This window comes from Lipophrys pholis, assembly GCF_963383615.2.
Source record: "Lipophrys pholis genome assembly, chromosome: 17".
Taxonomy (NCBI): domain Eukaryota; kingdom Metazoa; phylum Chordata; class Actinopteri; order Blenniiformes; family Blenniidae; genus Lipophrys; species Lipophrys pholis.
The window spans coordinates 7,678,051-7,704,184 of record NC_137643.1 but is presented as its reverse complement, the minus strand read 5'-3'; the positions used below and the strand labels follow the sequence as shown (position 1 = coordinate 7,704,184).

Below are 26,134 nucleotides of genomic sequence, written 5' to 3'. Positions count from 1 at the left end.
ATGTCCAACCGAAGCTTGGAAACATTCCAGCTGTCCTTCATCTAATATTGTCTGCAGAGAAAATAAATGGCGCTTTCACTTTCAGAGCCACATAATTACAACATTACAAGTCATTCATTAATTGTCACTTTCTCTGCGATAGACCTTTCACAAATAATACATCACAAAAATGACACTAACAGCAGAACAACTGGTGATTAAATGAAGAAGAGTATTAACATGCCCGGGAAGAATGTGGTGATTAGGAGTCCTGTGTGCTCGTCCCAAGGAATTCCCACATCGGTACAGTAGCTTCTCTGAGCGAGAGGTGATGGCTCTCCTCTTTTAAACAACAAATGTGACTGCAAAACAGGTTTTTGGGATGTTTACGCGGCCCGACAGGCGAGATCGAGGGCAGTAAACCTTTTGAGTGCTTTAAACAAAGTCTGTTTCTCCCTCGCACTTAATCAGACAATTAATGGAATCGATCGGTCCCTCACTTGTTGAACCGGGTCGACACTTCTCAAGGACGCCGAGCAGCCGCTGCTCTCTGCTTGCAGATCCGGGCTTCGCCCGGCTAACGTAGACTGATTATGCCGTGTTGCTCTCACAGCTCAATGTCTCTTTTCTTGTCTTTATCTCCTTCCAACATCCTCCGATTCATTTCCCGTCTCTTCTTTACATCCACGCTTCCTCTGTCCTTGTCTGACCTGCACTTGCTTCGTTCCCCCTCCCTCCTTTCCTCTCTCTCTCTGTCTGTCTCTCTCTCTCTCTCTCTCCTGCTTTGCAGTGGCCTTGTATGCCATCAGCGCCGTGTATTTCGCCGGCGTTATGGTGCGTCTGATGCTGACTCTCACCCCGGTGGTGTGCATGCTGTCGGCCGTGGCGTTCTCCAGCGTCTTCGAGCACTACATGGGCGACGACACGAAGAGGGAGAAGCCTCCGGCCGAGGACAGCAGCGACGAGGACGACAAGAGGAATTCTGGGAATCTCTACGACAAGGTGCAGATGAGGAGAGAGCGCTGTGGAAATCCGTGGCGTAGTGACGGGTGGTGTAGCAACAACGCTTCAGGTTTTACTCACTACGCCATGATATCGAAAAACACGTAAAGCCAGAAAGTGCCATAAAAAAATAACAACAGCAAGTCAGAATTCTCAGTCGCACGCTTTTATAACACCTTTTGGGGTTTTGGATTTATCAGTTTCATAATTGTCAGCTTCGCTCCGCGCTCCCCACCACTTTGGGTAAACTGTGAGTCAACTGTGATTCAGCAGCAACTGTTGGAGGCTGGTGCCATAATTTCAGCCGGCTCACTTTCAGACTGTCTGCTGTTGTCGCGCTGAGTAAAATTGTTGTGTTATCGTTCTTTTCCTCTCTTGGCGCTGCCCCACAATACTCCTCAATGAAAACGAGCTCAAAGACGACTCAAAAGATCAACAGTTGCTGTAAAATGACCAACATCTCCTTAAATAGATGTAGAATTAATATGAAGGCAGTTATACATAGAGAGGATGATTGCACACTTTTCACATGGGGACTTTTAAATTGCAATAGATATAATAATATTCTACTTTTTATTACCGCAGAGTTGTTTAACTCGTTTTGGTTCAGAGGCCACGTGTAGCCAGAATTAAGCAGACTAGTAAAATGAGCATAATAACCTTTAAATAGTGAGTCCCAATTTGTATGTTTTGGTGTAAAATAAATACAACAACCTTCTGGAAAAAAAAAAGTCCACATTTAATAAAAAAAAAAAATCCAAAAAAATATCTCATAATACGTAACACAATACAAGACATTTGTACTTCAAAGGATTCTGATCATATGTAAAAAAAAAAAGAGAAAAAACTTAGAAGTTGATATTGGGGGTGAAAAAGAAAAAGAAGGCAGAAGCGCTCAATCCTTTCACCTCCTTTTGATGATTCCGCAGCAATAAAATCAAACATCGGTATTAGTATCGTCATTAACGGGTCATAGTGCTGAATTGATACGGTGGCAGCGGGAAACACCTGGTAGCAGAAACACTACAAAACATTTTATTAACGATTCTGCATCCACCAAATCTGAATTAATCCCGGCACCCTCGTCATAAGAGGGCTTAATTTCCTGGCAGGCGAAAACGCTACAAATCACCTCAATTTGTGCCTCATTTGGCTCCGTCTAAATCTGAAATCACGTCGAACGCTTTGTTTCTCTTCAAACTGCTGATGCAGGGTGCACAAACTCACCCTCACACCATGGCTTCATGCGAATGTTACTACTAAGCTTCGGTTCACCAGTTTTGAAGCTTTATAGAGCTTATATTTCTGTTTAGTTTATTTAGAAAAACTATATCTTTTTAAAAAAATAAAATAAAATAAATCCTCAAGCTGTTGCTTGTCCTGCATCTTTCAGTTAAATGAGGATGTGGAAGCCGCTCAGCTGTCGGTGTAATCTACTCTCATGGTCACAGTATCACTTTAACTCTACCTCTCATTTATGTATAATAGATAAACTAAGAGATCAAATTCTCTACGTATATCGCCGCGTCCTTTCAGCCTGGAATCATGTGTGAGGCAGGGAGACACACACTGATGCAGTATAATTATTGATTTCAAATTCAAACTAAAATAAAAATTGAAAGTCTGCAGGAGTAACAGGTCCAGATTTTTGTACTTAAATCAACAAAATGTTGGAAGTGGGTAGATAATACAGCTAAAAAAAAGAGTAAAATATACTGAATATTCAATCTAAGTAAAGTAATTAGGTAGCGTATTGGTTCAAAACATCCAGAACTTTTCCCTCCAGGAATTGAATATCAACCCTAAATACCTCACTCGCTCAGACCCGCTTCTCGTGGAGAAAAATAAAAAAAACTACTTTTATTGTGACCCATTGTGTATTCCTTCCTTGTCGCTTGCTCCCTCCGGTACTCTGCAGCCGTTTTAAAAAGTCACAAGCCTTTAATAAAATATCACCAAGTACAACTCTGGAGTCCCTTTGTGCAGTTTGGCACATAATACCAGATTAGATCAACAGCAAAATGTGGAGTTCCGTTTACCTTTTCATGATCCAAGAGCCAATGTTTTGCCACCAGCTTTGCTCACTTGCAGCCGGTGTTTAAACTTCCTTGGAAATAACTGGAGCTGCAGAGCTTCTGTAAAATAATATTAACTCATCACAGGGTTCATCTCACAATCCTCACTGATGCGTCTTCACATGGTACAAAAGAAGAAAAAAAAATTGAGTGTGCTCTGAAATACTTTCTTCAATTAGTTGGATTAATAATTTATTTCTCCTCAATAATTCATGTTTCCTGAAAGCTTCAGACTTTGCTGCGCTCACAGTAGAGTTTGTCTCCCCCTGCAGGCCGGTAAAGTGCGTAAGCACGTGTCGGAGCAAGAGAAGGCGGAGGAGGGCCTGGGGCCCAACATCAAGTCCATCGTCACCATGCTGATGCTGATGCTGCTCATGATGTTCGCTGTGCACTGCACGTGGGTCACCAGCAACGCCTACTCCAGCCCCAGCGTGGTGCTCGCTTCCTACAACCACGACGGGTGAGAGCGACACACACACACATACACACACACACACACACAGACACACGTCCTCCCTCTGCTGCGTCTGCGGATGTTAATGACTGCGAGGCGTGCGGCAACATCCTCTTAGTTGTAGTTGATAATGCAGACGGACACGCTCCTCCACCCAGCATGCAAATCGCCACATATGTGCACACATGTCGGGAGGACGGAGCGATCGCATGCATTTTTCATAAGCGGCTTGGTGGGAATATTGATAGGTGAACCTGTGAGTCGTTGTTTGACTTGGTTTTTCTGGGTCATAGAAAAACATCTGCCATCCATCTCCGGGTTTACAGAAAGCTGATATATTATTCTCTGTAAAATTCCGTGCAGCTATAATTATTCTCGGGGAAGGAAATATTGAAGGCTGAGACTAAATGGTAGACGCACGCTCTCATGCATTTATTAATCATACTACGGTGGTTCCCAGACAATAGCTGAGCCACGCCACGGGGAAGGGAGCAGAGTGGATCTGACACGTACACGCCCCCGCGTCCCCACACTCGTACCGGCGCACACAAATGTAATATGATTAGCGTACCTGCAGTTAATTGCCTGCCTGGCTTTATGTCTGCTCCCTCAGCTCGGGGTGAAATTAGGACGCCAACACTTGAAGCGAGAGGTGCTTTTAACACCGCATCAACGCTATGCAGGCAGGCTCCATTTTCAGACGCCGTTGCCCCTCCGATTCAAAGTCTTCGCTGAAATATTAATGGCCTCCACAGCCATATGCCTGTCAACTTTATCTCTCGTTTCCTCTCCTTCCTCGTTAGGACACGCAACATCCTGGATGACTTCAGGGAGGCCTACTACTGGCTGAGGCAGAACACGGACGAGCACGCGCGCGTCATGTCCTGGTGGGACTACGGATACCAAATAGCCGGCATGGCCAACCGGACCACGCTGGTGGATAACAACACCTGGAACAACAGTCACATAGCGCTGGTACGTGCTCTTGGACTGTCCAAGGTTTATCGACAGTCTTCACACGCAGTCTGGTTTGCGTCAAATAAAGGCATAATAATCTGTAAATACAACTTAAGTTCAGATTCTGTAGGTTTGGATTTCCTTCTTTTTTCTTTTTTTTTTCTAAGTTTTTGCTCTCAAATGTAGACAAATGTTTGTTAAGCCTGCCGAAGCCCTGCAGCTTTCCTCTCTCTCTTTCTCTACCTTGTTGTCTCTTTTCCCCATCTGTACACCGGAGACGTAATTAGACTGTTTGACGGATCTCTGTTTGATGATCCCCACTTGTTCGTGGGCCTCACGTTGAAGCGCTGCCTCTTCGCGAATCCTCACTCTCGCCGTCTTCTCCAGGTGGGCAAAGCCATGTCTTCCAACGAGAGCGCGGCCTACGAAATCATGAAGTCGCTGGACGTGGACTACGTCTTGATCATCTTCGGCGGGGTGATCGGATACTCGGGAGACGACATAAACAAGTTCCTGTGGATGGTGAGGATCGCCGAGGGAGAGCACCCCAAGGACATCCGGGTGAGTGCAGCAGAGGAATCGGTGCTCCCTCCGGAAGCTCGCTGGTTGTAACGGCGAAGCTCCGGCAAACGACGCGACGCATAAACCCAGAGACGAGGTTTGTTATTGTTCTTAAGCCATTAAGGCCTGCAGCAACAAGTGCGCCTCTCCTGATGAAATGCATGCTGGTCTGCAGCAATAGGTGGATGAAAACACGTTGCGTCACGCTGTAAAGGTAGAACACGGTGATAAAGGGACAGATAAAAACGTTGCCTCATGTCTTAAAGGACTTAAATTCCAACATCACCTCCCACCATCTGCACCGAACGCCTGAGTGTCGCGTTGCTCCGGGAACTATCTGACTCTTCTTTTTCTAAGGAAAAGGCAGCTGCTCTGCGACTGAGACAAGCTCATCGCTCCTCATTTAGAATTCAGCATAATCAATCATGAATTATCCCGAGAGTCGATCGAAGCAATAAGCTGTGAAGACGGACGGAGCAGCTGTCTGACACCGAACAGAACGTCAGAAAGCTGGAGGCTCAGAGGTGAAACAGCAGAGCCTGTGACCGAAACGGCTTTGAATCTGCCGGGGGTTTACATGGCAGCCGAGTTCAGAGGATGGGTCAAATGCAGAAAGAAAGAAAAGATTCCCTAATGAATCAATAAAAATCTATTAAAGCTGCTTCAGATTTTGACTTAACTCTGTTCTTCAACAGAAAAACAGCAAATATAATATAAAAATTAATATAAACAAGCTTTTCCTGTTTTTGTTTAATATTGTTTCATTTTATTTTAAAGAAGTGTAAACAGGAATATTTACTCTGCATATAACTTTTCCAACAGTGATGTTTACAGATATTTTACATTTGTAAAAAAAAATTCAAGTTTTTGCTTAGAAGACATTCAAATCTACAGTTTGTTTAAACCGGAGGCCATAAATCTAACTTTTTACCGGTTAGATTTATTTTGTGTGAAGAAATAATCTACAAAACTGTCATTAAAATTGGAATGTGCTTCATAAACAAGATATCAAAAAAGAATGAATGTGTACAGTTACAATCCTTCAACGTTATCTGACATGTTATCCAGTTGATCTCAGACAACAGCAGCAGCGCAGCGGCATAGTTTGAAAATTGATCCGTTTCTTTGCACTTTAAAGAAATTAGAAGACTTTATAGATTCTCTGTCAAACTCATCAACAAGTTAACCAACGAGCATTTCATCATTTTGCTTTAATCTGTTATGACACATTTTGTCAGTTTTTGCTGCAGAATTTCTACTGTTGAGCTCTTTAGTGTGTGTGTGTGTGTGTGTGTGTGTGTGTGTGTGTGTGTGTGTGTGTGTGTGTGTGTGTGTGTGTGTGTGTGTGTGTGTGTGTGTGTGTGTGTGTGTGTGTGTGTGTGTGTGTGTGTGTGTGTGTGTGTGTGTGTGTGTGTGTGTGTGTGTGTGTGTGTGTGTGTGTGTGTGTGTGTGTGTGTGTGTGTGTGTGTGTGTGTGTGTGTGTGTGTGTACGCAAACAGACAGACGGGTTCCACTTTATCAGAATTGCGGTGACTCAGTTTATTAGGTCCTCGGCTCGAGCTCGTTTCAGCGGCGCCGCAGTAAACGCTCCCCTCGTGAACGTTAAAAGGTTCACTTGTTGCCGGAACTGTTTTTCTGCACACCCGACTCGTATCGCTCAGATTTTATCCGCCCCATTCCCATCATGACGGGCGAGCAGGAGAGAGCCGTGCGGCGAGCTCGCGGAGGGGAAATGTCCTGCGTCATTAGAGCTTCTGACAGCAGGTGAATATTACCTCGTTGCTTTTTAATGACACGCTGCTGAAATACTCGGAGCTGCACAAAGAGCTTGTGTGTGTGTGTGTGTGTGTGTGTGTGTGTGTGTGTGTGTGTGTGTGTGTGTGTGTGTGTGTGTGTGTGTGTGTGTGTGTGTGTGTGTGTGTGTGTGTGTGTGTGTGTGTGTGTGTGTGTGTGTGTGTGTGTGTGTGTGTCCAGTCGATAAGTAATTTTGCATCATTATCCTACGATGGAAGCTCTTGTGGTATATTCGCCCCTCTAGGTACAGAGTGTTAAATTCTACAGTATATTACAGTATTACCTTTGTCCATAGAGACGAAGAGAAAACTTATTCTTAGATTTTTGAGACTACCTAAGCTCTTACTATCGTATTTGTATTATTCATTGTGACTCTGCCCTTTATGAAACTCGTCCAATGGGATGTAAACGGTCCCATGTTGCAGTTTGCCGTGCATAAGCAGACTATTCTATTTATTTTTTTCTATAAATCAGCTCTTAGTTCTTTTTATTTAACGTCCCAAGAGGCCAATTTAGTTTGCAGCATAACAAGCGGCCGCAGAATCACGTGACAAAAACACCGCGTTTATGAGTATTAGGTCCAGTTAGCGAGGTTTTATCTCTTTGTTGGCGACGTGTCCGTAATTCTTCTGCTTCTTCTGCATATCCACGAGTTTCTATTAGAAATAATACAAATGACAAACTGTGAGTTGGTAATTATTTACAGCGGTAATCTGAAATTCTTGTCATTGTGTGAGCTTGAAAAATGCGACCCTCATTAGCAGAGGGCCAACGGGTGACCGAGCAATTATTATTGGAGGTTTGGCTCGTGGATTCACACCAAAAGTGTAATTCGAGTTCAGATCCAACACTTTAATTAAGAGGTACGTCAAGCTCGGATATTGTTGAGAATGACTTTTCTACTCCAGGGTAGCAGAAAGAAAAGTCGTTTTCTCACAAGCCACAAAGAGTTTAGGAGGAAATCTGGAGTGAAATGTGTCAAATTAGACGTGCATTGAGTGGACGCCCTCTCTTTTCCGTCTTCTCCAGGAGAGCGACTACTTCACCCCTCAGGGGGAGTTCCGGGTGGACAAGGCTGGCTCGCCGACTCTGCTCAACTGCCTCATGTACAAGATGTCCTACTATCGCTTCGGAGAGATGCAGGTGAGAGTTTTTCATCATCCCTTATCAGCCGAGAAAGAGAGAGGGGGGGGGGGGGGGAGATTATTTTTTTGAGTTCAGAAGGTAACAAGCAGCTGCTGTCACCACCCATGAATAGTCGTGCTACTACATTTTTACTGGAAGATAACGAGCCGCTGCCACCAGCTAAAGGTGAAACACGTCTTACAACAGTATGTTAAAGCAGAGCGGGCTGAGAGAGGTGGTGGAGGGGGGGTCGGCGGGGGGTAGAGGGGGAGAGAAAAGAGAAGCTGCCGGTGGAAATATGACGGATTGGCAGAGGCTTTGAAATGCGCCAGGGCTACTCCTGGCAGGGAGCAGAGGAGAGATGAGAGGACGCCTTCCTGCCAGGTGCTGTAGATGTGGCCCGGCCAGCCGGCAGAATCAATGCCGCCGCCGCCGCCGCCATCCTCTCAGAGCTGCGAGGAGCTCGCGCCGCTCACTTCCAGGGGCGGGAAAGAGAGAGACGCCGTGACGGAGGACGGGAGCTAGGGAGCCCTGCGAGACGAGAAAGGAGCCGGAGTTGTGGGAGTAGATTAGATTTATGGAAACAAGATGTGACAAGGAGAAACCGGAGCTTAGGGGACGACAGGAGGAGGAAAATAAGTCGAGCCGAAGTGCGGGGTAGTTACAGTTTGTGCTGCTGACTCAAGGTTAAACACACAATGCATATTACAGCAGTGGAATGAATAAAAACCTACACACAGCCGAGCGCGCCATTTATTTCTTTTACGTCTAAATGACAAGCTGAGCCACTGTAATAAACGCACATCTCTGGAGTAAAGTTTGTGGGGGGGAGGGGCTTATACAAACACACTAGTTCACACTCTTCGTCCTTTAAAGCAGCCGGAGAGGAGATGCAGAGATACAGGGACACAAAGGGGCGGAGTGAGTGAGTGAGTGATGCCTGGACAGAAGAAGAGAGGAAACAACAATGGAGCACTGTAGCTGTGAGAACAGAGGGGACAGACGTGAGCGGGACACGGCAACAGCAGCAGAGTCTGAAGGACGAGCAATCGAAGGCTTTTCCGAGCAGAATAACGGGGACAAGAGTTTGTGAGTGAGTCACACACAGCGTAATGGAGCGGCTGCCAAAGGGCGCACGCTGCAGTGTAATCACGGCACCATCACACCTGCTATTTATTTCCGGTCGACATTAGATTGTTCTTGTGTTTTTTTTTTAACTGTTCATGTTCAAATTGTCCAAGGCCTTTAGACGTGACACGGATTAAAAATGTTCTACCTTCTTCCTCTCAGACGACAACTTTTTCTCTCATTCTGGTTTTTTTCTTTTTTGTTTGTTTACAAACTTGTGACACTTCCTCTGACTTCCCCTGGCGGAGAGTTTGCGGCGTCTAATGACGGCGCTCCCGTTTTGTGCAGCAGGTCGTCGCCTCAGTTTTGCATCATGAGCTGGAAGCGGGTAGAACACGGCGGGCCTGCTCGTGTTTGTTTGTTGAATGGCACGCAGGCTGTGCGCCGCCTCTCCTCGCGTTCGCCGCTCCGGCGTTGGTTTCCTCAGCCGTCGTGCAAAATCCTGCACGAGGACAAATCAGAGTGGTTTGAATCCAAATGATGTCGGTGCTGCAGTGACGCACAGATTCGGTAGAAAATGTGACTGGATTTCAGCTCAGGCCGTTTTGAGGGTCCGTTTTTCCCCCCAAGATCACTTTAACTTTCAGGAACAGGAAGTTCTTCGGTGTTACGGAGTGTTTTTGACTGCAGAAGTCCTCGGGGCTGGTGTATGGACGCAAAGCTCTTTTTTTTTTTCTCTCTCTGCTTTTCTGGTAGTTTTTAAAATTTCTAGATATTATTAAATGGCCTGGGAGTTTGTGCGTGAGGAGCGTGCGCGCCAAATCCTGTCGGCAGCAACAAGGTAGGAATAAAAAGAGTTTAGCAACACTGGGGAAGGTTTCTAACAGGAAATCCAAATCAACCGCCACATGCATAGTGAATAATTCCACTTCATTAGATCATGAAATAAATGCGGTCTGAAACGTAAACACGGTGCTGCAGCTGGTTAAAGGTTTTTTTTTAATATTTTTTACATTTAGTTAGGAGTGACCTAAATGGTCCGATTGAAATGCAGTGAAGAGTCAGAAAGCTTCAGTCCGTCCGCACGACCAGCCGCCTCAAAGCTCAGTCCAGTAAAAAACAAAAACAAACGGCAACCTCTCCCGTCCCCGCAGCTGGACTTCAGGACGCCGCCGGGATTCGACAGGACGCGCAACGCCGAGATCGGCAACAAAGACATCAAGTTCAAGCACCTGGAGGAGGCGTTCACCTCCGAGCACTGGCTGGTTCGCATCTACAAGGTGAAGAATCTGGACAACCGAGAGCCGCTGGACCACAAGCTGCGCAGCGTCGTGCCCAGGCAGAAGTACACCTCCAAAAAGGTAGACGCCACGATTTCTGTTGCTCCCTCGGATGATTTAACCGGATGTCTTTGTGCTTTTGGAGAGGTTTTTTTTTTTTTAATTACAGGAAAGAGACAAAACACTGGACAAGTAGTAGAATTAGAACAATCACTATTTCTATGTCTCTAGTACTTTATTATAAATGATCTGCAGTCTTGTTGGCGCTGTGGTTGTTCCTCTGCCAAGTGTGTTCGCTCAGTATCTATGCGTAGTTGTTTGACTTCTGTTATATGAAAGCTGTCGGTTTCACGTGGAAATGCACTAAAAGTGATTTACATTCTTAGGAGATTTACCGTCTTTAGTACATTACAAAACATCTTTATTATTACAAAACACTCTAGGTTCATTTGCAATGTGGCTGTATGAAAAGAAAATACAATTTGAAGAGACGTTCATCAGTCTGCGCCAAGGTTTTGGAACGATATATATAAAAAAAAAAGCGATTTACAGAGATCGTTGTCTGAACGCACTAAAGTCAATATTTGTCTTCGTTCTGTCCCGCCGCAGACGGCCAAGAGGAAGCGAGGACACATCAAGAACAAGCTGGTCCTGAAGAAGGGCAAGAAACTGCAAAAAAAATAATGGCGACGGAGAACTTTAGGAAAACAAACGTGAAGAAACCTTGAACAACCAATGAAGATGATGAAGATGAAGAAGAAGAGTACAGGGGCCGTTTACCTGGCACTAGTTGGTGTGGGCGTCTGCTCGGAGCGCCCTCGTGTGTCGAGGAAGTGTCACATCCGGCTCGCTCCAGAACTCTCGTCAGTTTTATTCAGAGGACGTTGTTTTTCTTGCTTTTCTTCTCCGTTCTCTTTTTTGTTTTCTTTGTACTTGAATGTGTGGCGAAGGCACAGGGCTGCTCCACCGGTCTTTTTTTGTTTTGTCGTTGTTGTTTCGTTTTGTTTTAATGTCAGTAAACTGCTTCTCAGCGCAGCGATGGGAGGGGGTGAAGAGGAAACCAGAGAGGAACATTTTGCACCAAAGACCCATCGACCTTGCTCCGTGGCTCACGTGAACTCGATACCGAGAGCGAGGCGCCGCCGCCGCCGCCGCAGCAGCGAACGCCTTGGAATTTGGTTCCTGACACGTGTACAGAAGACAGTATGCGGTATGGAGGAACGTCCCCGCGTCGGCACAGCCCAACTGTAAAATTAACCTTTTTATCGGCATCGTCATCTCTTCCTTTGCATCTGCCTGGCTCCCCGACCCTCAAGTTTTCACAAGAAAGAAATCGGCCTAAAGTGTAAATATGTGATGTAAAGAAAATGTCTAAACGGATGCTAATATATTGGATCGTCGTGGTGATTTTTCTTTCTTTTTCTTTTTAAATATGCAGTTTTTGATTTTTCTCAATTTCTTTGTGATCGTTTCTTTTCTTTGTATGACAGCAAATAGATCAGTGAATGCAATAATTCTTGTACAGAGGGGTTTGAGATTGGGTAAAAAAGATTTTGAATGTGAATTTTTTTTTTTTTTTACACCACCCCCCCTGCCCACACGTTTTTCGTTTTTGTCGTAAAATTGCGTAGATTGTAGGTTTCTGCTGCTCGGGGTTTTTTTAAGACGGAAGCAAGCAACTGTGTGTAAAAAGTAGTGATAATAAATTGGGCCTCCCATCCTGCAGGGGGAGCTCTCTAGTTGAAGTGAGCAAAGCCTAGTGCCTCATCGCTGGTCATCCTCTCTGATCTTGAGTTGTGTTTTCTTTCAGCGGTTTGAGGCGGAGCTGGCGGAGAGCTGGTAAACGGGAAGTGGTGCTAGACGAGGTTTAACGGACTTCCATCTCTTGCCTGTAACTTCACACAAAAGTCTCTGGAGCTGCGTCCCATTTTCACACTGTGTACTCAGGCTGCATAAACACAGAACAGCAGAGAGCATTATCCATGCAACAAAACAATACAAAACAAAAAAAAAAAAGAAAACCATTCTGAGGGCAAATCATCGCCCTGTCAGCACATTTAAATGTAAAATCACTTTTTTTTTCCCCATTTCAAAACTTTCAAAGTCGTCAAAAAGTTTTGCCTGAGCAGCAGTGCTATTTTTCTTTCTAAATTAAATAGTTAATTAAAAAAATTCAATAATCATTGCCCTGTTACCTCTCAGATTGTTAATTCAAAGCACATTTTCTTGATTTTATGAGGAAACGCCAGATCGGCCGATCGCATATCTTTTCATTTTAATAGCAGAAATAATCTGCTCGTTTTATTTATTTACTGATGAATCAGTCAAACATTCTGCAGGGAAAAAGTGCATCAGCCCCGAGAGAACGTCTTCAATTGTCTGAAACGTCGTGTGAAACTGAAAAGGAAAAAGCTTTGATTATTCTCTGGAAATAAAACGGTTTTCTAAACGCAACCTGAGTAAATAAAACTGCTGCTGATTGTTAAACATCTATAATTCACTCGGATCAGTCTGCTATCAAAAATAAATCACAGAGGAGTCTAATAGACTATTAAAGTTGTGTTTGAACTTATTCGCCGTTTTGTGGAATCGTGTCGGTCTGGTTATCGGAATAAAAACGCAATCCAGCTGAAATGTTGGCAGCACACACACACACACAAAAAAAATCCTAAATTCTGATTTTTAGAGACAAAACCGCTGCAGACTGCATTTCCCCATCAAGCATGTCTGTTAGATTAAAAATGATTCCTCCACTTTTTCTGTGTTTTATGCAACGTTTAAGAGAAAACGTGCAAGAAAATAAAGAAGCAACTAAAAAAAAAAAGTTTAAATTGAAAACTGAAGACTACATTTTCCATGACGCACGTTGATTAAATTAAAGAAGTTCCTTTGATTTTCTCCTGTTAGACAATATTTCAACCAAGCGAACGACTTATTAAAAAAAAAAAAAAAAAAAAAGGTGGTGAATCCACAGCTACATTTCCCATGATGCACCTCTGTTTATCATCCAACCACATAATGAATTACTTTATGAAAAAAAGTAAACTTTAACTGCTGCAGACGGCATTTCCCATGATGCATTTCTGTTTGTTAGACCCTCTTTATTAAATCTGTAAGAGTTGATGAATGATTGTTTCACCTGTGGTACACAGTGTGCACGGGCCTCGGCTCTGATGGAGGCCGTCGCCGTCTTATGTGGGCTTCGTACTGTTCTGCGTGTTCGGCTTCTTCTGACATCAGGTCTAAGTGTGTGTGTGTGTGTGTGTGTGTGTGTGTGTGTGTGTGTGTGTGTGTGTGTGTGTGTGTGTGTGTGTGTGTGTGTGTGTGTGTGTGTGTGTGTGTGTGTGTGTGTGTGTGTGTGTGTGTGTGTGTGTGTGTGTGTGTGTGTGTGTGTGTGTGTGTGTGTGTGTGTGTGTGTCTCTCTTTGATCTGGCTGCGTTTGATCTACTGAAAACTTGTCGGTTTCGGGGCTTCAGAACTTCGACGTGACGCCACACTGAATGATTTTTGTCGTTTGTGGACGGACTTAAAGAAAAAAAAAAAAAGCCTTAATGTGTTGTACAGTTTGTTTCTCTTTATTTTTTTGTTCAATTTTCTTTCCCTTCTGCGGTTTAGTTCCTCTGCTGAGTGCCGTCTGTTCCTAACACCGTCTGTCCCTAACACCGTCTGTCCCCTCCCTTCTCGTCCCTTGCTCACCTTCAAAGTTTACATTTTTACATTTGTTGTTCTGTTCGGCCATCTTTAAATATACACTTCAATGAAAACGGTCTGCGGTGTTGTTACTGGCCACATTTTGCAGACGTGACGTTAAAGCCAAGTGGACGCAGACTGAGCCACTTGATGGCAGCATTAGACTCTGGATGGAGACGGTGGTGTGTGAGGGGAAGACTCCACGACGTCGGTGCTGGTGAGGGCAGATGGTGGGCTGCAGGCTGCCGAGGTAAAGTGCACATTTCACTGTTCTGACCTACATAACCTCCAGTGAAGCTTGTTTGATATGGTGCATTCAGGAGACGCCTGATATTGTGTCTTTACAACCACATACACAACAAAGTCCTTGTCAATGGGTGCTGACCTCTGCAGGTTCCGAGATCGTCACAGTTTGACGTGTGAGCTAACACACTTTGTTGTTTTATCAGATTCTACTCTGAAACATCAGTTTATTTATGTTTGGTAGATTATTTCTTATCAATAATTCTTAGTAATAGTTTATTGGGTCAAAAATAGTGAGCTTAAACCACCTTATAAATGTTTTAAGCTTTTTTAAAAAAAATTTAATCATCCAGGTTATTCCATAAACTAACTCCGCTTACAGAAATGCATCTACTTTTTTTTTTTTTTTTTTATTCTTTCTTGCCATATTTTTAGAAAGAAATCCCAGGACCCCCCCCCCGAGGCGTCATCGACTTCTCATTCCACTTTTCTAAGAGCATTTGTTGGATGAGCTGCAATCAGAACAAACTATTGGGCAAATTTTTAAAATGTCCCACAAATGCATCTTCCTTACTGAAAATGTGACCCCAATATATATATATATATATATATGGTATTTACTTTTCCTAATGAGCTATATTGCTCACTAAAATGTTCTTACTTTTCCCGCTCCGTCACTTTGCTTTACTTCTTTTGATTTTTTTTTGGAAACTAAGAGATTCACAAAGATTTTACTGGTTGCAGGGTAGATTATTTTTTTTTATTTCAAAGTGCATCTACACATTATCCTGACATTTAAGCCAAAGATGTTAGACAATGCAACCGATTTCATACCAAATCTATGTCGGGAGTGTGTTTGTAGCGTGCCCCTAAAAGAGGACACTCGCCGCCTGAGGAGCGACAGCTGAGGCGCCGTTTGATATTACACAACAGATTCAGAAACTCATGGGAGGGGGAAAAAAAAAAAAAGAGCATGTTTAATTTAGAAAAGGTAGAAGGTCTTTATTAATTTACAGTCTTCTCTTCATCCACAGTCACCGTTTCCTTCAGCGGCTCCTTCCCGACTTCCACGTAAGGCCAAAGTCTGCTCCTTACTAATATACTGGTATCGTGGAGTTACACCGTCACAGTGGAGGCTACCTACTGGCTTCTGGGAAATCAACCGCGGCCAAAAACAACAAATATAGTGAGAGAGAGATATAGAAAGGAAAAACACAGCCGTCATTCTGAAAAGGTGGACACGGTGTGAACAGAAACGGGATGCAATAAACCCAAACTTCACCATCAGATGTTAAGAAGAAGTGAAAAATAGAAAGTCGTCTTAGAATTTTTTGGGGGGGAAAAAGTTTGACAGGTTGGGACGCTCATAAATGAAAACACATTCCCTGCTCAGTTTGGGGTTTTCTTTTACAAAAGGTAACTGGTTGTGAGCACACTTGTCTCCTCTTCTGGTTTATCGTCCGTTGCAGCGATGGCGTCACGGACGATTACCTCCATCTTCACCGGTGCGACCTCGCGGAGAACACCCCCACCCCCTGCTGTGCTCCGGCGAGCCGCCTTATCTCTGCTTACCAGCAGGGGGCGACCTGAGGAGCATTACCTCCTGGATGGAGGGGAGGGGGGGGGGGGGGGGGGGGGGCTGCCTAATTACACAAGTGTCACGTGAGGGGCACGGATACAAAACAGATTAGAAAACCCAGGAGCTTTTAGCCGCAAACAAACAGCTGTTTCCTTTTGGAGGATAACAAACGTGACTAAACCAGCGAGGTAGTAATGGGAATTGTTGGTCCCACCGGGGGAGGGCAACGTGAAAAAGATAACAACATGACGGTACGCACGTGTTTAAGATGGGAGAGTAGCATACTGGACTAATAAAATGTGGCTAGATACATTCATAGTGCAGACAAAACAATCAGGATCTTCACTTTCTAGTAGCTTGCTGTAATATAACGTATACAAATATATACTAACACGTCGTCTAACGGAGCACATCTGGACTTCGATCGTTTTGAGGTGACGGGACTTTCCCCGGTAAAGCTCTGAGGAGGAGGAGGAGGAGGAGGAGGAGGAGACCGCCCTGATTGGAAAGCGCCACCGATATAAAACATGGGGTTGGTCTCCGTGGTCAAAGTGCTTCTCAAACAAACTCTGCTACAGTTTAATGTGATTCAGGAGACGCCAGTCGCTCTAAACGCCATGAGGCGAAACTAAAAGCTCGGAACCGAACATCAACGCTGTCTGAAAGAAAACACCGGTGGCAAACGTCGTTACTGTGCGTGTGCAAAAAAAGGCCTTGGCAAGGTGAAAAATAGAAATACTCTACTTTGAATAGTAATACTATCAACTGTTTATAAAAAGAATTCTGTCCCGAGTCCCGAACCTCCTCTTGGTCCCTTTGGCACCTTTACTAGTTTCCTGTTTGTGTCACGCAGTGAGTCTGAAGGCCTGTGGGGGGCGCCAGTCCTGCTCGTGGATCCCCCCCGAGGAGCCGGGTCTGGATTATTGTCCGTGGTGAAGAAGTCACTCTGATGTCAGGTGGACTTCCACAGCGGCTTGTTGTAGATCCAGCCGTCTCCCTGTGCGAGGAGGAAACCACCGTTAAGCTTGTGTGAACGCACATCCAGCTGGAAACATTATTTTAAATGCAAAACTTTTCTGGAATGAAAAAACGAGATCCTCCACCTCCAGTAAACGGGAGTTTAGTGGAATTGGGCTAAAGCTAACAGCTTGAAGAGCCGAAAAGAGAGACGGCGCCTCGGCAGCTCCTTCACTTGATTTTATGTGTGAAAAAAGTGAGAAAAATTTCAATCGAATTTAACCATCTTAGTAATTTCATAGCAGTAATCAGTTTTTATAAAACATTTGTTCCCGGCACTGATCATCACATAACGTCACACAGAAACCAACAACAGAAGCAGCGAAACTGTTGAAGTTTTGGTTTCAGGCTCTACTTGTACCTCCTTTGTGAAGAATTTGGGCGTCCAGAGTTTGTTCTCCGCCGCCCTCTGCCTCTCCTCCCCTCGCTGACACTCCTCCAGCCGGTGCTTGTGCTCCGTGGCCTTGTCGATGTTTCCTTCCTTCAGCGACTTGGTGACGTGTTGCCATAACCGCCTGCGGAGGAGGAGCGGGGTGGGGGGGTGGGGTAAGAACCGGCTCCAGCCCTTCCTCCGCCCTCACCATGTGAAACAGCGGAGTGTTTGGAGCGGCCTACCTGGACTCGGTCCTTCCCTGCCTCTCCACCGGCCGCAGCTTCTTCCTGGTGACCGGCAGCTTGGCGGTGTCCATGACTTTGGTTTCGCCGCTGCTGTAGGTGAACTCCAGCGTGCCGTTCCACTCGCCCTGCGCCTTGCACACGATGGTGTTGGTGGGGTTGTGTTTGACCTCTGCCGTCACTCTGCGAGGGTGAAACCAGAGAGTCGGTGGGAGGCTGACGTTTTAATGTAAGAAGATTAGATTTAAGTCTTATAGTGGGGAAACCTACAAGCACGAGCCTCCATACGGACTCTACTCCGCCTGCGCAGGATTAAATTCAGTTTTTATTGCTGGGTTTTCCGCTTCAGGGTGGAGAAACATACCGAAGGTTTTCCACTTTCACGTCTCTGTGCCACCCAACGCCGCTTTTTCTGCTTTTCAGATCCAAACCCAGTCACTCAGTCGTTCCTCTTGGGCCAATTAAAAGTTTCTTTTAACTCTTACAAATCGTATAAAGCATCTTTTCACGGTTTTGCTTTAACAGGCAAAGTCTTTGGTCAAGCATGTAGGGAACCGCTGATTTAACCAATAATCACTGCAGAGATGGACGTTACAAGCATTATCACAATTTTCTAAAAAAAAAGCTGTTTTGTAGCCAAGTGATGGAGTTACCTCCAGGCTTGTCTAAACAACTGGTTTACAAAGATTAAAAATACTTTTGCAAGTTAAATATTCCTGTATCACATCTCCACTCTGAACGTGTGTCGAAAAACAAAACTATTTGAGAGAAATTGTATCTCAGCAAGATTAAAGCTCGATTATGAGGAGCTAACTGATAATTACTGACAGAGATTATATAAAATTAACCCACAGAAAGAATTGTATCCATGCAGCGGCCCCCGTTGGGTGCGTGACTTTATCTCCCTGCTATTTATTTATATTTAATAAGCGTCCAGCGAGAGCCACTTCTATTAATCGGATGTTACAGTGCAGCGTGAAGCAGCCGGCAAAGACTCGCGGATGAATAAGTTATTTCCCTCGGTGTGTAAAGTATTAATGAACGGTGGGGGGGGGGGGGGGCTCACCTGTGCACCTTCCCTCCGTAGAAAGGCTTGGTGTGGAAGGTCACGGTGGCCGAGTAGCCGCTCTTGGCGCAGTTGATGGAGATCTTGCCGCCGAGCTCCACCCAGGGCACGGTGAGGATGGAGCGGGCGTAGGCGCACGGCAGCGTGAAGACGTACTCCTCGTCGTGCTCCAGCAGACACAGCACGCCTGGGGGGGGAACCAACCGACACGTCACACCTGACTCACAGTGTGCAGTGGTGAGCTCTCTCTCTCGCCTCACGGGGAACCCGTCCCTGGTTCGAGTCCGGCCAGGTTGGACCCCGTCCAATCAAAAGTGAATGAGATATTTGTGGAATAGTGTTTCTGGAATTGTTGGCTGCACAGCAGGAACATCCCTGGTTCGAGTCCGGATCCTTTTTGCTTTTGCAACCACAGACCAAAAACATAGGAGAGGCTGGATTAAACCGTGTATTTTAGTGCTTTGTCTCTTCTGTGGCTTATAGTTTCTTCAAATAAACTCAATCCAACTCTAAAATGAACTCCATCTGAACCACAGCATCGGCAAAATGTCGAATCCTTTGTGTGCACGGTGGAAAATGCATTATTAAGCTTAACTGGAGGCTATAACTATTCTCTTTCTGTTGCACATATTGCAAAACAGAGGAAACTCTGACTGAGGATTAAATCGTCTCCTGACTGCAGCCCCTCTAATAAATAGCGATGAACTGCAGCCACATGCAAGTCATCTGCATCACGGCGGGTTCATTCTGCCTCCCCGGCTCTCCCGTGCCTCTCTCGTGTCCTGCAATACTTTACAGTTCTTACATCACCGCCACATGTTCACAACAGACTGCTTGTGCAGTCATGTTTCACTGCGGAATGGCTGCGGGGGGGAAAGCTGCATGTGGCCCCATTGTGAGTGTATAATGGGCAGAAAAGTTCCAGAAGAAACTCTCGACGGGTGAAGAAACACTGTGCAAGAGGCTCGGCCTGCATCAGGAGTCATTTGGGTAAAATGATGGAAAGATGCATAAAAATGGGGTTACGATTACAAATTCAGAGCGGGCAAATAAAGGAGGAACTATATGCTGATGGATTGATTACGGGGTAGTTTCTGGCTTGTTGTGGCAACTTAGAATTTAATGCAACGTTTACTTCAAATGTTTCCTGGTCTTATGCTTTCGTGAGGAGTTGCAGTGTTGAAATGCAACATGAAAGTTAAAACTCCCCCATCAATCAATCATAGCAGATCAAAATGTAGGATTAAATTTTTACAGTGAACAGGTTACTAACAGGGCAGTTAATGAAAGTTACAATAAAGGGGGAGTTTAGGGGGGGGGGGGGGGGGATTGCTGAGTCGTGAGTAAAGGAAATATAGTAAATATAGTGATGTGCTGATTTTTGAGGGAACATGAAGTTTAAGCTTCTCTGCTGCGTGTGCAGCGATCAGATTACGCTGCTGACTCGCCGTCAAACTGGATTTCAGTCCGTCACAAAAACACAGAATCAGCTGTCGTCGGTAAGACAGCCTCCGCAAACAAAAACGTCGCCCGCGACTCGATACGTGGACTCCCACGATTGACGGAGCGGCGCTGCGTCACGACCTGCCGGCGGGTGGTCAGAGCGGCGAGTCGGGTGGCGTATCAGCCGATCGAGGACTTCCTGCGTCTCTGCTCAGGGTGACTCGTGGTGCTGACGCCGAGATCTGCTCATCGATCCCTCTGGGAGAAGTCTCACAGTCGTCACTGTGCTGCTGACGCCAGCTTTGTGTCAGGAACCAGAAATGACTTCTTTTTTTTTTATTTTTATAAACTTCTTGCCGTTTTCTTCCTCCTGATGTTTGACTGACATGTTTTGTATTTCTTATATTTGTTTTTTCTCTAAAGCAAATGTTTTGCGACGCCTGAGAATTTCATTCAGCTTTATCACACAGTTTGATAAAAACACCGCAAACACTTATAAACAGTGAAACAGAGAGTGGTTATCAATTTCTTACCCTGCACAGGAACACAAGGTACAGAAGGTGGAGAGACGAGTCTTTGTAAACTGCAGTTTGTTTCAAGCATTTAGCATTTAGGCCAAAGCTGTTGCTATTTCACTAAACTCCTGTTTACTGGGAAGGAATGCGAATATTAGTCTGTTTGATTCTATTTGAAATGAACATACCGTTGAGAAGATCTGTCCGCAGCTATTTGCATGTTTGTTTACATGTAAAGAGCTTGAGCGTCTGTGTATTAGAGCATCTTCCTCCCACTCAATGACGCAAAATGTCGCTGCCGATAGAAACTGTGATATAAAGTACAGTTGTGTTGTGGTCTCACCTTCTCCCACCATGGACACGCCTATCGACATCCCCATGAACTTGCTCTTGGTCCACACGTGTGCGTTCACACACATCCTCCTCTCCCGACACTCGCAGTAAAAGCCGGACACGGGGGGATGGTGGGACACCTGCTCGGCCACGAAGCGGACCCGGTAGCAGCCTCCCGGCGAGTCGTCCCCCTGCTGCGAGTTGTTGGGGCCCCTGCCGGGCTCCCGGGCCGAGCCCTGGCCGGACCGGACCAGAGGTTTGACCCTCTCCCGGGGGACTTCCCAGGAACAGTGGAAGGTCTCGCCCAGCACGGGGTTGTAGGGCTTCTTGGCCACGGCGCCTTTGCGGCCCTCGTGGAAGGCGGTCAGGTAGTACTCCACGAAGCGGACGATCCGGTCCTCCGGCGTGGCGCCCGCCGTGATGGACAGGAACATGTCGGGGTGGGCCATGAAGTTGGCGTACATCTCCAGCAGCGAGCGCTTCTCCAAGATGAAGGTGGGCAACACCACCTGGGGAGGAAACAACAACAAACACACAAGATCGCACGTAAGTCAACATATTTTAAATTCAACTTTTCTTATTCTAAAATCTCTAAAAATAGATTCTTAACTTGCAGTTTGAAGGGATAAATATTAAAACGGTGTGTGAACGGATGGGAGGAGGCGGCGCAACCCGTTCGCACATCACACGGGATGAGAAACCAGAGCACCAATCCGATCGCTTCACTCGGAGTTCAGGGAAACGGGATCAAGTGTGCGAGCGTCTTACACGAGTGAGGTCCATGCCCAGTTTGAGCTGGGACAGCAGGTGGAGGATGATGCTGCGCTGGTCGTCCAGCACGCCCAGGTCCTCCTCCTCGTTGTCCTCCGTGTCCGTCACCTCCTCAGTGGGGCTGATGTCCTGCAGCCCTGAGTGGTGCTGCCAAGGACAAAACACATGGACTCTCGGTTCAAACTCTGAAGACAGCGGGACTCTGGATCCAGATGTTTCACGACAGAGGTGGAAACACTGAACCAGTAATCATCATCAGCGGATAACAGAGTTTAGTCGGGACAAAAAAATCATACTGAAATTAGGAGCACAAAATTAAATACAATTAAATATCACCAGAGTAAAATAAGAGCTTCATATATGAAGAAGGGAAACTTTCTTCACTAAAATTCACCTTTGTCTTGTTGCTCATGAACACAAATTCACCAACATTCAAACCTTTTGATCTGGATGTTTATAATCCAATGAGTTTTAATCTTTCAACAGAAAAAAACCAACGTTTTATTTCTACCTTTGTTTTCAGAAGACTTTTAATGTAATATCTTATACTGTTAAATGAAAGAGAATCCCTCTTAATGCAGATAAATGGGGGCTTAAAGTAACTAATACAGGAGTTTTTGAAAAGTGTGAATATTGAATTTGTTCTGCGATTGTGTGTTCTGAACTAAAAAGTATTTTCACATATTTAGACGTCTAAAAAAAAAGACCCCGTTAAAAAGCCGAGAGCACAAATTCCACGTGTCCACTGTGCCGCTCACTCACACCTCTAAAAGCCACAAGGAGGAAGACGAAGACATTTTTCTCCGATACCGGCGATGAGGTCACGCGGCTCATCGAGGAGCCGGCGAGAGAGGCGACCTGTAAGTACCGCGGGACACGACAAACTACCGATTATTACCACTTCTTCAGTTACTTTCCCGTGGAGCCGTGTGGAGGGCTCGTCCGCTCTGAGAGCTTCCTGCTCGCCGCCGCCGGCCTCCAGCACTGACCTTCACAATACTTGGTCAGAGTGGACAGAAGTTACGTCCTCTGTTTAGGCTCCGACATTCAACTGGAAATGGAGGTTAGAGAAGAGCTGATGCCTTTGATAGCTCCTGCTGCATCTCGGGGCAGGAAGGAAGGAAGGAAGGCAAAAAAAAAAGACAAGAAAGAGGGTGATGTATAATGCAGAAAGTGCTCCTGAGCCTGTGGGCAACAACAACCCTCTGCACCGCCCCTCTGCTCTTTATCCTGCTTTTCAATCCGTCTTTCTGTGCGATTGCAATCGTGGATCCTCTCTAACTTGGGCACGTTTCATTTGGGAGAACGTCCTGAGCGCGGGGGGTGGGGTGGGGGGGTTGGGGGTTGGGGGGGGGGGGGGGGTGGAGGTGGTGTTTCTGCAGGAGACGTGGAGATGTGCAGCTCCTGGCAGCGTGATTGCACTCACAGCTCCTGCAGAGAGTGTGGAAGAAGCAGGAGAGAGATTTCCAGGACCAGAGTGGCTGCCTGTCACCTGAATATTTCATTCCATGCATGCATGCCAACAGCTCCTCACACACACACACACACACACGCACGCACACACACACACACACACACTCTGAACACACACACACACACACTCTGAACACAGAAAACATTCTGCACAAAAGACACACTCAGGAGGGAGCATGCTTGAACACACACATACAGGAGTCCCTGGAGCTGCTTGCTTCTGCGAGCAGAGTGATATATATAGAAGTGAGAGGGGGAAAGGGAAGGCGGGGGGTGGGTATGTTATGATTTCAGTGGCTCTAACTAATTAAAGAGGCTCCTGACAGAAACAGGAAATTACCGCTGACGAGGTCAGAACATCTCAGAGGAAACGCCTCAAGTGGGCCGAGAGGCTGGCATTAACTAAGACTTCATAACGCAGGATGCTTTTTTTATTTTGTTGTTTTTTTTTCACCAGAAGTGGCTGTTAATGGGTGTGAAATAGTTAATTAGTGGAGGAAGGGGGCACTGATACACATGTGGTGAAGGAGGAATGTAAAAAGCTTTGCTCTTGTCTTTAAAAATAAAAAATTTTTAAATCGCTGGCTTGTTTACAGGAGCGTCCGTTGATTCTTATCACACTCTGAACTGTGAAACTTCCCTGCTGCGCCTGCAACATGCTCACAACATGAAAACTGTACAAACATAAACGTTTAAGTTAGGTCGCGATCGCCTATTCTGCAATGTGACAAAATACTGAAAGTGTGTGGATGGTGTGAAATCTTTATAAAGTCTAATGTACATTAGTGCCTCCGTACGTCAACAACAAACAAACTTTTTAGATTTTATACTTGAACTCGACTTCCTGCAGCGGCCTCTTTATCAGTGTGACGTCGATCACTCCCATGTTTTTCACCATTTTAAAAATAGAGACAGGAATGTGTGTGTGTGTGTGTGTGTGTGTGTGTGTGTGTGTGTGTGTGTGTGTGTGTGTGTGTGTGTGTGTGTGTGTGTGTGTGTGTGTGTGTGTGTGTGTGTGTGTGTGTGTGTGTGTGTGTGTGTGTGTGTGTGTGTGTGTGTGTTACATAACTCCCCTGCAACTTTGACGTTTTTATATTAAAACACACAAAAAGTTCAAGAACAAAACTGTGTTTCATCCTTTTCTCTCTTATACCGACTAGAACTAATGTCTTGTAACTGTCTGCACCCAAAAACATTGCTTGGAGCACAAATTAAAAAGTTAACACAATAAGAGCAGGAAGGTCAAAGTCAAATACTTTGGAACGACGTTATAATAAATCGTAGAATTAGTTTGGTGTTCTGTCCCAATCCGACCCCCCCCAGGGGTGAGAATGACAGTTTCTCTGGCCATCACAGAATGTTTTAGTTTTTAAAGCAATGCTTACTCCTAAGTTTTTTATATTTATACTTGGTATTCAGTCTGGTGTGAAAGTTGTAAAAATTGCTGATATATTGTCAAAGTCTCACAAGGTTGAGTAAAATGAAATACTGGATGCCTGTAATCCAACAGTACTTGTCGTTTCACTAATTAAATGTATAAACGCATTAAGGAACGATAACTGTTTTTCAAATGACATCTTTTTTTTCTTTTTTTTTTTTTAACTTTAATTGTTATTTAACCGTCAGCTCAGCTCAGTGAGAGAACTTCTCCATAATTTCACCTCTTTGAAAAGCGATCGGGACGAGCTCCAGAGGAGCCGAGCGTGTTTACCCCAGAACGAGCCCCCGCTGGCGAGTTTGTTCTATAATTTATGAAGTCAACAAAGGCGCTCGGCGATGGGAGGAAAAAAACTCCAGTTTCCTGCTCCACATCGCTGATGTTTACCGCTCAGTCGCCGCCCCTCCGGGCGGCAGCTCCACTCCTCACCTCAAATTTATAATAAAAAAATGAAAAGAAAACATGCAAAGACACTCACACTGCATTGTTGTGTATCCACAGGCTTAACCTGCATAAAACTGGATCTCATCTCCAAAAAGGAAAAATAAAAAAAAAGGGGGGGGGGGGGGGGAGATCAGTGGAGTGGCCTCAGGTAAACGGCTCCAACGGTCACATCCGGGGAGGAAAGAGGAGAAAAACGAAAAAAGGAAGCAGCAGAAGTTAAAGCTTCTTCTTCCACCGACAGGAAAGCTGCTGCACGAGGCTCCAGTCAGTGTGAAATCCTATCAGAGAGGTGTTCTGTCGGTGGCAAACCTAAATCTGGCTCATGTGAGGAGCAGAGAGGAGGAGAGAGGAGCAGAGAGGAGCAGAGAGGAGGAGAGAGGAGCAGCGAGGAGGAGAGAGGAGCAGCGAGGAGGAGAGAGGAGCAGCGAGGGGCCTCTGGAGGAGGAGAGAGCGTCGCCTCCCTCCTCGGCTGAATTAGCTGACTGACTGAGCAGCTCTCTTAAAGGAGTCCCGGGTCTGTGACTGACTGGCGGAGAGTCTCTCCCCTCGCAGCCACTCCAGAAAGAGAAAGAGAGGGAGGGAGGGAGGGAGAGGAAAGTCCCAGTGACGTTTCCCACCTCCTCCACCCTCCTCCATCCATCCATCCTCTAGACTCCTGGTGTCTGCTACAACTTCCCCTCTCATCAAACTTTCCTCCCGTTCCAGCCTCATTTCTAATTGAGTCATTCTCTCTCTCCCCCCCCCCCCCCCCCCCCCGCCCGCGCGCTGTCGTCCCCGTCATTGTTCCTTTCATTCATCCTCGCCTTGCCTCATCTCCTCATTCACACCATCCAGTATTCCGTTTCATCCCTTCCTGGCTTCAGCCTCTCTCTCTCCTCCGTCAGGATGTTTTCCAGCGTTAGAGGGAGAGTGTGGGCGTGGGACGGGACGGGACGAGTGGGCCGGAGCCCCCACTTCAAAGAGCCCTTCTCCGTCCCAGTTTCAAACAGGCAACAACTCTTCCACCATCTGTCCCCCTCATCATCATCATCATCGTCGTCGCCCTCGCTTCTTCATCAAAACACCATCGGATGGAGAGCGACGAGAGTTTCAGGAGGCAGGAATCGCCCTTTCCAAGATCAGACTTTCACCGTGCGTTTACTCACAGAATGCAAATAAAACCCTCGTGACGATGGGATGTGTGGCGTGAAACCGAAGCTGAACTGAGCGTCT

At 45.8% G+C, this 26,134-nt stretch overlaps 2 protein-coding genes across 3 annotated transcripts in view; one reads left to right on the top strand and one right to left on the bottom strand.

Annotated features, from left to right (window-relative positions):
- Positions 1-13,262, top strand: part of LOC308122720 (dolichyl-diphosphooligosaccharide--protein glycosyltransferase subunit STT3B) — a 96,416-nt gene extending 83,154 nt beyond the window's left edge. The window contains exons 10-16 of the mRNA XM_080484743.1: positions 770-981; positions 3,329-3,516; positions 4,314-4,485; positions 4,855-5,028; positions 7,852-7,965; positions 10,170-10,376; positions 10,905-13,262. Coding sequence (XP_080340869.1) covers positions 770-981; positions 3,329-3,516; positions 4,314-4,485; positions 4,855-5,028; positions 7,852-7,965; positions 10,170-10,376; positions 10,905-10,979 — 1,142 coding nt within the window. The 3' untranslated portion in view covers positions 10,980-13,262. The remainder of the gene's footprint in view (positions 1-769; positions 982-3,328; positions 3,517-4,313; positions 4,486-4,854; positions 5,029-7,851; positions 7,966-10,169; positions 10,377-10,904) is intronic.
- Positions 13,263-14,968: 1,706 nt separating this feature from the next.
- The window catches only part of osbpl10a (oxysterol binding protein-like 10a), a 65,124-nt gene continuing 53,958 nt past the window's right edge, over positions 14,969-26,134 (bottom strand). For both annotated transcript variants that reach the window (XM_080484883.1, XM_080484884.1), the window contains 6 exons: positions 21,565-21,714; positions 20,807-21,305; positions 18,506-18,692; positions 17,440-17,622; positions 17,186-17,339; positions 14,969-16,804 (listed from right to left, as the gene is read on the bottom strand). In XM_080484883.1, coding sequence (XP_080341009.1) covers positions 16,760-16,804; positions 17,186-17,339; positions 17,440-17,622; positions 18,506-18,692; positions 20,807-21,305; positions 21,565-21,714 — 1,218 coding nt within the window. In that variant the 3' untranslated portion in view covers positions 14,969-16,759. The remainder of the gene's footprint in view (positions 16,805-17,185; positions 17,340-17,439; positions 17,623-18,505; positions 18,693-20,806; positions 21,306-21,564; positions 21,715-26,134) is intronic.